The 12,547-nt window shown below is 37.9% G+C and overlaps 1 protein-coding gene across 17 annotated transcripts in view; it reads right to left on the bottom strand.

Moving 5' to 3' along the window:
* Positions 1-12,547, bottom strand: part of SPR (G protein-coupled sex peptide receptor) — a 619,021-nt gene that overhangs the window by 163,234 nt on the left and 443,240 nt on the right. For all 17 annotated transcript variants that reach the window (XR_015536569.1, XR_015536568.1, XR_015536570.1 and 14 more), the window contains one exon: positions 1,723-1,751. Coding sequence is in view for 5 of the 17 variants with exons in the window: in XM_087353881.1 (XP_087210007.1) it covers positions 1,723-1,751 (29 nt within the window). In the remaining 12 variants the exon portion in view is untranslated. The remainder of the gene's footprint in view (positions 1-1,722; positions 1,752-12,547) is intronic.

Raw genomic sequence — 12,547 nt, 5'->3', positions numbered from 1 at the left:
CCATATTGGTATAGATGAGGGGTTGAAAGAAGTAAAAGAAGGAGACGTTCCGAATGAGATTGGAACTGGTCATGTCCCGCTTACAAAAGAGGACTTCGTGCCATCGTACAAGAAGAATCCTGGAGACGTATCACAACACGAAAAAGCAACTCAAGTATTTGATATTCTCCGTATGGACGTGAAACGAAAACAAGTTCGTGACGCTTTTGGTAACCACTTCCGGCAATATTTTGCTACACGGTACACGCATCGCTCTGCGCCGGTAAGCTATTTTCGTTTCACTTTCAGCTAGCGAGATTATCATCCGAGGTTCGATACCCGACTTCATACAATTTTGTTGACGCTACAAAAAGACACCTTGAACTTTTGTGCCTGCAGTGATTCTTGGGGTACCTAATGAAGCTATTTCAACTGCAAATGCTATGTTGCGTGAACCAAGATTAAAGTATGATATATAATGAATTTGTAATCTATTAAATTGTACAACCTCGACAGACCAGAAAAAAAAAACACGCACGCAAGCCCACAAACACAGAGTGACACATTGACAAATTTAAATACTTTAACTGTATCCGCAATGTTACAACAAAGAAACGTAACATGTGCCAGTTGAATCTAATCCACGTCATCAACATCACCGATATCAAGTATAATATTAAATGAGATGATAAAGTTGCGTCATATTGTGATAAATATATATTTGTTTAAATCTTGTCAGTCTAATCACAATAAAATTCCTATTAAATATTAAAATATTACCATAATTAACATTTAAATATTTAAAATATATTAAATGATATTCTCTATCGAAATGTTCGATTTACATTAGAACATCACTTTTTACACGACATGTTTCAGTTCTAAAAGAACCATCTTCAGGTGTATAAAATTATATAAACTTAAATATAATTTCTTAAACGCAACTTTTTAGTCACGACGTACATACAGAACAACTACGATATTAAAAAATACAATAAAATCTGGAAGAAAACATCATTTGAAATCTGATAAACATCTGACTAAAAAGTTGCATTTAAGAAATTATATTTAAGTTTATATAATTTTATACACCTGAAGATGGTTCTTTTAGAACTGAAACATGTCGTGTAAAAAAGTGATGTTCTAATGTAAATCGAACATTTCTATAGAGAATATCATTTAATATATTTTAAATATTTAAATGTTAATTATGGTAATATTTTAATATTTAATAGGAATTTTATTGTGATTCGACTGACAAGATTTAAACAAATATATAATATTAAAGTTGCTTCTAATCCTTTGTCTCCCATCATTGGCCGACCACGAGATTCCTATGTTGTTTCATAATGCGTGCTACATGAAAAGGCCTCATTGCCTTATTTTTTCAGCTACATTTTCCAGTATCATTTCGTACGCATTTGCATGGGAAATAAAGGAAGACATAAAAGGCGGACATAAGATGTAAAAATATGTCCTCTGTTTGCTCCTTAAAAAGACGAACAGAGTTCTAACATTCCGAAGGATCTCGGAGTACACGTGACAAGTGACAAACTGAGGAAAACCATGAAGAAGACGCAACTGCCTGAGTTCGATCCCAGACCTACAGCTGTTAGTGCCCAGGCATGTACAAACAAATCAGTTCAGTATCTAATTTGTTTCAATGATTATGTCGGTGATGATAATACAGGCCTAATACAAATAATACATTTAGCGGTTTTATTCGGAACTACGCAAACTCACCGGTGGTGTGATGGCGCTGGAAACGTTTCCTGAAACATAAAGAAAAATAATTGTAAATTATGTATGTCCAGTATTTGTGAACAGATCAAATATAGATACACAATTTTGTTTTAATTTTCATGTTAATACTATTAAGTAACCAATTCAATGGAGTATAGTCATTGAGAAGCTAATAGTTGCTTAGTGTATGATTTGAGGTTTTCACAGCGGTGAGTATGAAGACAGAAATCTTCAATAATTTTACATTTTTCAAGCGCCACTGTCAGAACGCCCTGATGACGGAGGCAGTAAAGACCTCTGAAACGTTGGTAAACATCGACCAGACTACACGGCGTAACAACCCAGAAGACAGAAATCTTCATACTCTGATGACGGAGGCAGTATGACCTCTGAAACGTTGGTAAACATCGACCAGACTACACAGAGCAACAACCCAGAACACAGAAATCTTCATACTCATCGCCCTGATGATGGAGGCAGTATGACCTCTGAAACGTTGGTAAACATCGGCCAGACTACACTGCGCAACAACCCAGAAGACAGAAATCTTCATACTCATCGCCCTGATGACGGAGGCAGTATGACCTCTGAAACGTCGGTAAACATGGACCAGACTACACAGCGCAACAACCCAGAAGACAGAAATCTTCATACTCATCGCCCTGATGATGGAGGCAGTATGACCTCTGAAACATTGGTTAACATCGACTAGACTACACAGCGCAACAACCCAGAAGACAGAAATCTTCATACTCATCGCCCTGATGATGGAGGCAGTATGACCTCTGAAACGTTGGTAAACATCTACCAGACTACACAGCGCAACAACCCAGAAGATAGAAATCTTAATAGTTGCTTAATTAATCAAGACATATCCAGCCAGTTATAAAACCCGAAGGTACGTTATTGTGTTTACGAGAAATTGATACTCGTAGCCAGATAAGTTTTATTCGTACGCTGATACTTTGTATTTTATAAAGATGAATTCCAAAATTATCCTCCGAGGTACACACAGGTTTTCCAAGTTATTTCTTTCAGGTTATCTGTCCCAAATTCTAGCATTATTTTGTACATAAATTTATCTCAACCCGAAAATAAAAATGTCCAAAAAAAGTCAAAATAAGTCGAATATTCTAAAGAAATTCTGCACATTTAAGACATGTTACATGGACTTCTACGTCATACTTGATTAACAACAACATAAATATATTGGAACTACTTTCTTTATATAGGAACGTTCTAAAAAATTTAATAATTCGTAATATTATTGCGATACATCACGGCCCCCCCAACAGATAGAAATATACCACTAAAAACTTAAAACTGTAGGAACATGATGAAGGTACGTAACAGAGCGACCAGAGTGCAAAGGTAATTCGAGTTTACGAGTGTTTCATGATTACAAAGGGGAACATTTATAATACAACGATAATAATTATGCATAAGTTATTCCAAACAGCTCGGAAAACAGTTGCCACTTATCTTCTAACGCCTCCTTGCCAATTTGCATGCAGAATCTGGAATTATACATTTACAGACCGACAGACGAAAGGGCGTCTTTATGTTACATTGGGAGGAATAAATTAGTCGGGAAAATACATTTTACAGCGACGTACATGTCCGAGATAAAATTCCTAATTATTTCTTCGAAACATATCATTAAAATCGCATTTTCTATTCTGCAGCGTACTTTTATAAAAGAACACTACGATGTAAATACGAACTAATTATCTGCACAGTATACACGACCTCAGTCACTAAACCGTTTACAAATAACCTATATTTATACAGCCTTAAAATTTATTATCATGTTCATAAATGTTCTCAATGTGACGTACGCCAGCTCTACCTTATCTACACTTTCATACGTTACTTATCTAAGATCTATTTTAGTATTATCTTCTTTATTTTTTTTTTACTTGTAGTGTTCTGTCTGACGACAGGTCCATATGAACAGGATCCTTCCATCCTTTTCTCGGACTGGGACCTGTTCATATACGTTCTTGGCAGATGATCCAGAAGTGGTTTGCCATTGCCTTCTTCTGTGTGTGAATGGAGTAATTGTTGGGATGCCACGGAGAAACCGGGGAAGCCCCCGTGTTGCCTAGACCACGGCCTTGCCCAACACAAGTTATAAATTCGGGCACTGCCGGGAATCAAACCCGAGACCCCAGGATTACAAGGCCAGCGTTCTAACCGCTAGACCACCTCATCTTAATATTATTTAGTGTTCTGTCTGACGACAGGTCCATATGAACAGGATCCTTCCATCCTTTTCTCGGACTGGGACCTGTTCATATACGTTCTTGGCAGATGATCCAGAAGTGGTTTGCCATTGCCTTCTTCTGTGTGTGAATGGAGTAACTGTTGGGATGCCACGGAGAAACCGGGGAAGCCCCCGGAGGAAAACTCCGTGTTGCCTAGACCACGGCCTTGCCCAACACAAGTTATAAATTGTCTGTCCCCCAATCAGATCCCCCAACAAGACGTTTGTATACATTTACCGTTTCCCCATTCGTGTCTGAAAATTTTATGATATTACTCGTCATGTAACTTTCTGAGTCACTAGCTTTTCCTCAGATCCTAGTTGGCCTCGTTCTCAGATCAGGGCCTTCTCCAAATAGGCCTTTCCTGAATCTAGCGTGTTACTGTTTGAGAAAAATGTAATGACCTTGACAGAAATATATGATAATTACATTCGGGTATTTGCTGTTTTAAATAAGACATTAAGACTTAGGTTATTTTCACTGCACTGCAGAATGTTTTGACGTTGTAGGTACAACTAAATTGCATCAACAAGAGTCTTAATGACCACCCAGAGTTCGCACCACCTGCGGGAAACCAACACTTCATCGGTCTGTTTACATTACGTCTTGAGTGAAGACCGATTGTCTTCCCGATACCTTATACTAACAACAAGCCCCTCCCTTACTCTATCCCCATCCGTCACTCTGTTGCCATGGATACTACATTCAGTTACTAGCGAAAACACTTCAGCTGAACACCAGAAAATGATTCTCTTCTTGAGCGCCTACAGATGCTCTGTAGACTACACGCCAAACGACATTATCAAGTGTTCTGGTACGATACTCATTTCCTATTTTGATTCATCCTGCACTGAACTAAAACGATGCGAAGACCATCTTCTAACGAACGGAGAAAGTATGAAATTTCAGGAATTAGGAATCTCCTATCGGCAAGACATTCACACCAAAGCCAGATAGACGTAAAATATACAGCAATTCTACCAAAATTACCGACTATATAAGATGAAGGTAGTTCGGATTAGAAAGCTTAAATTGTCTTTGTTTCGTGTAAATATAAAACAAATTGGTTCTTCTGTATCTCAGAATCTTAACAACAAAAACCCGAGACTCTGTTTAGTCAATAACGTACTGTGCTTAGCAAACGTCATATCACTGTACACGTATCAGTGAAAATTATTTACATTTAGAAAAGCTTCTGGGTGGAATTAACCCCATTAAGGGACAATGACAAGCGATTATGAAACTCGAATTACTGAGATCTTGTTGACATTTAAGGTTACTTTTTTAATGATCTGAATATCGATAATGTCTTTGCTGCTGTGCGGTCTAGTATTTTGAATGTGTGAAACGTTTGCACACACGATCAAAATAATAAGCAACGTAACCCTAACTTGCATGTATGAATGCACAGTCCACAGACCAGGAGAAAATCCCTGCGAGGTATTCGATATACGCGCATGCGCAAGATTTCGCAGTGAGTGACGATCCATCCTAAAAGCATTCGTTCCACAACCACTGAACGAACAACAGACAACAGGCTTTATGTGTTCTAATGGACACAATTTTAAGATTACCTCACAGTGGCACAGTGATTTAATCTAGAATATTATCGCAACACCCGCAGAACACATTAGAGGTGCACTCACTATACGCTACTCTTAACTGCTTCATGTTTTCAGTCTGTGTAGTAGCGTAAAACTCTGACGTATCACACTTCCCACCAATAGCAGGCCTCTAGTCCAGCTGATAAGAAACATTTCCCCTGCACCGCACAGGAAACGACTTCCCCCGCAGGGCTTTTCTCCTGGTCTGTGGACAGTATGTATGTTTGTATGTATGTATACATAACGTCCACCTAACTTTTTCAAATACAAAATGGTAATCGATATCACATACACCTCTTCTAAACGAATAGATATCAAGCAGTCTTCAGCATCTAAATCATCGTCTTACGTGGACCAGGGCGTGATAAATCTGTAAGTCTTTCCGTCAGCAAAAGTCCATGTGTATTTTAAAATTAAGGGACGTAGAAACAATTACAGCCTACACTTGACACAATGGCGCATAATTTTTTACAACCCCATTATTAGTTTACTAGCTTCGTGTAAACATTTTCCGGCCACCTATCCTTTTTTTAAAATGTACTTTCCATAATTTTATATTAAAATTCCCTTAAACACTTATCATGTGCGTCACAGAGAATTCATCTAACAAACTATTTCTTCATAAACGCTGCACCTTAAATCGTTTCTGTCTTCAGTTGGTGAGCGCACATTCAGAACAATACCGAACCACTGACCTTTTGGAAACGAGTATATGACATCATACCGCTAACAGACTGTACTACCTAAACCACTGACATGTTTTACCTGCATGCGATGAAAACCTTTGTGTAAACAGGAAGTGAAGATCTATTTTTTAATTTCCGTAGCAAAACGTGTAATCATCTACCGGTTCAATAATCGTCCCACATGAACACCTGGGATTGTATTTTGCTTATAGACTTGTTAGTGTTTTCAACTATTCTAGCATACAGAGACTCAGTCGGTAAATTCCAAGTTCCGAACCCAACGTCAATTTTAAAAATCTGTTCCTATATATTATTTAAATCTTGTCCGTCTAATCACAATAAATTATTATTAAATATTAAAATATTACGATAATTAACATTTAAAATATTTAAACATATTAAATGATGTTCTTTATCGAAATATTCGATTTACATTAGACCATCATCGAATATTTTGATAAAGAACATCATTTAATATTTTTAAATATTTTAAATGTTAATTATTGTAATATTTTAATATTTAATAAGAATTGATTGTGATTAGACGGACATGATTTAAATAATATATATTTATCATATCACAATATGACTCAACTTTACCATCTCATGAATCTGTTCCTAGTCCAAAGCCCTGTGTAATATCTCGTAACACCAGAACTTGTTAATTCTCCACCCCACTTAGTCCCGGAGTTAAAGCACCATCCACTGTAAGTTGTTCATGACTGCTTATGTCGTATAATCGTATCTACTCTGCGCATGCGTAGGCTATCTCATCCATTAGCAACCAGAGGACGCACCGTATCTTGGTTCGCAAAAAGAAAGTACGTTGTTACACCTGTCCCTGTGAACTAGCAACGTAACATGAAGACGTGTAGTTGTGTGTAGTTAAATCTCTGCGTATTCTAAGATCTCAGCATAAGATGTAGGAGACCTCGGAGGAAAAGTTCCCGGAAGGAAATAGGAAATTATAAATCCGATTACTATCTGTAATTGTTTTGCGAAGAAACCGGAAAGACAAACCGAGAATAAAGACATTTGCCGGAAATGCTGTTAACGATTCTCGTGTTTGTACGCTGCTGTTAAAACTAAACATTGCTCCAAGTCTGCTGTCGTAACAACAGACATTGTTTCCCGGGGCAACTGTGTAGTCTAGACGGTTGCCACAGACGCGTCTGTGCGGTAACCAAGACAACTGCTAAGGCAACAAGTGCCATATTAATTTCGTATTATCACCGAAACGTGTTTCAGTGCCGACAGCAACGCAGAGAATGTGTGTCAGTCAACTCGCGAGACACAACACCGTTTCAAGGTCATTGGCTCAACAGTTTCTTATAAGACAAAGTCTGCAGTGTTGCATTTTATTATAGTTATGATGTATAAAGCCATAAATGCTTACTAATGTAGTAAATAGGTTTATAACACTACGCTAATTTTAGTTTTAAAACTGAGTGTATAAGTGAGACATAATGTTCTCATAGCGGCGAGTATTAAAATGACTGTCTTGTGTTTTTGCAATGTGTAGCCTGGTAGAAGTGTCCCGACGTTTCAGAGGTACTTGCTGCCTCCATCATAAGGGCTATGGACCGCCTTTCCGATAAGGTTTCACCTTCCTCTACTGCTTCACTGATCTCAGACCGATTCCTTGCTGTTTATGGAGGTAGCAAGCATCTCTGAAACGTCGGTAAAATTCTAACGACCATTCCCAAGCTGAAAAGCTCTGGCGTGAATGCGTGGTGATGGGTGACGTTATGCTACTATCCATTCTTTTAAAAAAGAAATTGATAGGCAGTGTCGGACACTGCCTCAGTTATTTTCGTAAAAACGTCAATCGTGTATAGTATATTGAAATTAAACTTTTTTGTAATTCTGGTTGTACTTTGCCCTCATATATCGCGACATTTTAAGAAAATCGGAAAATTTTCAAACTTTTTCAAATTCACAGCCTCGTATCTTTTTGAGTTTTTAAGATACACACTTGGAGCCCATGATGAGTTGTAACATGTATACTCCTATTCAAAACAACACTTGGTTCACTCGGATCGGGTAATTAGTCTCTGAGATATGATCCCGTTTATGGACACGTGTCGAATCAGGAAAGTCGAAAATCGTGGGTTCACTTTGCGCGTGCGCAGTTCGCGACGTCCGGCCGCCACGAATGTCGGAGCGGTTCTGGCACAAACTTTCATCCTTCCTCTTTAAAAAGAGACTACAATGGCGGCGCTATGTCTATGTTTAGCCGAGTTATTGAAGTTTGAAATTAGTTCGACAGAAACTGTCGCTCATTTGGGAGCGATTGCCTCCCCACACCCGGCATCGATTTTAAAGACGTTTTCACGTCAAAAATTAAGACATAATAAATTTCGTTCTGCGAGTGGTTGTGCCAGTTCTGATGTGTCTTAAACATCGGAATCCCGGTCAATGTCATTACTGTTACTGTGGATCGAGTAATCGCTACTGTACCTGTTGATGTAAATGTTTTAATCTCCAGCAACTGTATGTTTTTGCGATGAACAGTAACGAATCCCCTCCTACCATCAACTCTTCCCCTACTTCCCCAGTTTTGAGGGTCGCTTGTCTAGCGAACAACACCAGACTACACGGGGCAATAGCCTGCAAGACAGTCATCTTCTTACACATTAACCATTAAAGTATTTGTATTAATAATTTCAAGCCGTACCACCAACTTCATAAAACTGAAGAAAAAATCGAAATCTATCTCTGTGTTGCTTGTGTCCTAAACACAAATTTTCCGGCTGTAGAGTACAATCTTTTCAGTACGCGCTGTAACTTCGTGAATAATTAAAAAGTCTTTATACTATAAAATTACACAGTCATAGTCGTGCCTTGGACCCACTTGTCACTTGTAGGTGGTCTTGCGTGCAATATGAGTTCCAAATATCGGCAAAGGTCACGCGAGTAGTGGTGGCACTTAAATGCGCGATGTGTAAACCGAGAGAGGGGAGTTCAGTAGTAGTGGGGGTCGCACAGCCTCAGCTGCGGTGACGCACTGAACTAAACACAGCTAGAGCTACAGACCGACTGAAGCTGACACCCCTCTAGCGCGTGCTTCGGACGAGTCTATCTCATACGACCGAAATCAGTCCTTTGCGCAAGTGACAGCACTTCTCGCGCGACCTCTATGTAAACTACACGTGTACAAAACAAAAAAACTATGAGCTCCGTAAAGCCAGCAGCGAAAACAGCAAAATACAACCTGTGCGATCTACGCCCCTTATAAATAGAAGACATGGTGGATTAAAGGGTTTAGAAAGATAACATAAGACAGTATGCTGTTCATACTGCAAACATTATTTCCCATCAGCGGGACTTTATATCATGCTGTCTCAGTTCTATGTCTAATGTTTTTTTTGGGAACTCAGCATTGCATTTTCCTTCTACCCGCAAAATAATGACGTGGTCGAAACGCACAGTTTTCTCCCGAGTATTGTAGATTGCCTGGGTCACTAACTAAATATATTTGTCCGCCTGGCTCGCAATTAATAACGAAACCTAAGAAATGTACCGCCAAATAACTACTTTATTAACTACCTCAGCAAGTAACGAAACACGCGACCTACTGAATACGACTGATTAATTGAATGACTCATATAAGCCAACCGACTAAATTTTAACAACAAAATCACACTTGTTGTGTATAACAGTGCTATACAACCTTTTTTGTTCGCGTACCCCCAGATATAATTTATCTTCAACTTTGTACACCCAAAGTTGTTGGTGTTTAATTCAAGTTATACGTAGTATATAATCTACATCTAAAATAAATTAAATAAATTACATTACTGATTATTCAGTGTTTATCATAAAATAATACTTTTTTTTTAAATTTCACGTACCCCTGGGGGTACGCGTACCCCAGGTTGAATACCACTGGTGTAGAGTTCTGCCTATTAATACAGTTTGCCATAAGCAACGTACACAACATTAATACACCGTTATCGTTACAGATACATAAAACCTTTGTTTGTTATTCTACATGTTTCGGCACTATACGGCCAATTTATGAGGTACATGATAGCCACCATCAGATTTATCAAAGCTTATAAACTATAATTTAATTACCAAAATTGTATATAAGTTTTTTTAACATTTAATTCCAACTGAAACTTATAAGCAATTTTACAAATGAGATTATAATTTTTAAAGCTTTAATATTTTTAAAAAGATATAACCCTACCACTGAAAATGAATTGAACTGTAATTATAAACTAAATGTTTATAATAAGATGCTTACCTATAACAAACCACGTGAATCCATTGCCTGTGGCTAGAGAAAGAACTCAGGGGGAATTCTGAGCTTTCTTAAAGACTATACAATTATTTTGGGTCATCCAAGAATACACCTTATCATAAGTTACTTACTTATGTTGAGAGAACAGATTAGGGATATTAATTCATCCACATTCAACATCCCAACGGTCGTCATATTTAAGCTATAGAAAGTCGAGTTATATTTGTTGAAATTGTGCGGCTTTATTTTATAGATATTCTTTTGTTTCAAAAGCCAGCTGTAATGCTAGTTTCCTCTTTTCCCGCACAGAGGAGCAACTGAAGTACGAACTGTTTGTTACATTTGCATGAAAACATCTTGTTCCGAATAATGTTTCCACGTTTCCATGGTAACAATCGACGTACTCATGGCCTACATGAAATCAGAGCAGTGAGTCTAAATTATATCCACGTCAAGCTTCAAAAGGGGAACGCAGAAACAAAACAAAGTCGTATTAGTAGCTTGGCTTACAGCTTGTGACGTCAGGAAGAAATTAACATTCATCAATAACAAAGGCATTTGGTGCAAAATAACTGTCACAAAACGAAATTTATCTTTCTAGAGATGAGGTGTATAAAGCACATACAATTTCGAAGCTTGATGTAATGTCTATTTTCAATGTGTGATAAACAAGATAATCAGAGGCCAGCAGACAGTCTAACTACATAGTTTTCAGTAAGAAAATTATTGGGTTCGCTCGTAAAAAGGATTTAATTCGATGTTGAGACTCCGTTTTACCGCTGTGCTATTCACACTCCATTCTACCCTTTAAGCGTCCTATATTTTCCTTGCAATACTGATGATTTAAATATTGGTTACCTCTCGCCTTTGTGAACGGCAGGGGAATTTCCCAAGTGAAATTTCCCCAGGGCACGAATTTCTCACTTAGTTACTAACGATGGGAAAAAAGCAGTAGTCTCCATGCGAACTTCAATTTATTTTTGCCCGATATTAACCAAAATTGGCGTGTGTCGTAAGAGTTTAGTGAAACTCCCTAATATCAAATTTCGTGGAAATCCGTTCAGCCGTCCTTGGCATGTTGCGTGCGGACAGGGACACGTCGGTGGCGCGCCCTCTGCAGACATCTTGCGGTTAAGCAGAAATTACTCGTATTATTAAACAGAACAGCAACTGGTTCGTATCTCAATTGGAATCAAAACTAAAATATACCGAAACCTTGATTTGGTGGCGGAAATTTTGAAAACAACCAATCCTTCTCTTGAGACTGGTTATTAAAACTAGGTTTCTTTTCTCTTTGTCAATTTTTAACAAATAAATCGAGTTTAAATCCGCATGAACGCATGATGAGAGACGTCAGAGAAAATTACCACACCGTGTTAACTGACATTAAATGTGGCAGTGGGCGGACAAACATGAGGCCAGACGTCTAAGTCATGAAAACTGTCTCTGAATACGAGCGTAACAAAACCTGAAAACTTGAAATAATTGTGGAGGACAGAATCTTCGTAAAGCCAGGTTAAACGCCTTCGCGTAAAACAGAAACACATCATAAAAACTAAGCTGGCCACGGAAAATATGAAAACGTGGTACTTGCTTTAATTAACAAGGTACTTTTATTTTAATTCTCTGCCTCACACTCACTTCGAAAGAGTAAAATACAAATGGAAACTTACGGATATGTCTTGCTTGTTAATAAAATAACGTTTAAAGTAGAACAAAGAAATGTATATAACATTTTAAAAGAAAACACCTGAAGAAATTAGACCGCTTCGGAGATACAGAAATAGATGATCAAAAATACTAAAGTTAATCTTAAAGAAATAGGATGTATGAGTGCTGAACGGATTCATGAAACTGTAAACATGAGTTACTTACGGCAGCTTATGAATACGGAAATAAATCTTCGTTTTCCATAAAATGAACGTAGTATTTGACCAGCTGAGAGACTATTAGCGTCTGAAGATGGACGTTGCTCTATGAAGATAGTTGTTTCGGAATATAACAGGTAGGGAAAGATAC

The sequence above is a fragment of the Zootermopsis nevadensis genome, unplaced genomic scaffold, assembly GCF_977971745.1.
Source record: "Zootermopsis nevadensis isolate Lab colony 2312 unplaced genomic scaffold, Znev_1.0 Znev_ptg000022l, whole genome shotgun sequence".
NCBI classification, from domain to species: domain Eukaryota; kingdom Metazoa; phylum Arthropoda; class Insecta; order Blattodea; family Termopsidae; genus Zootermopsis; species Zootermopsis nevadensis.
This window is presented reverse-complemented; position numbering and strand designations above follow the sequence as displayed.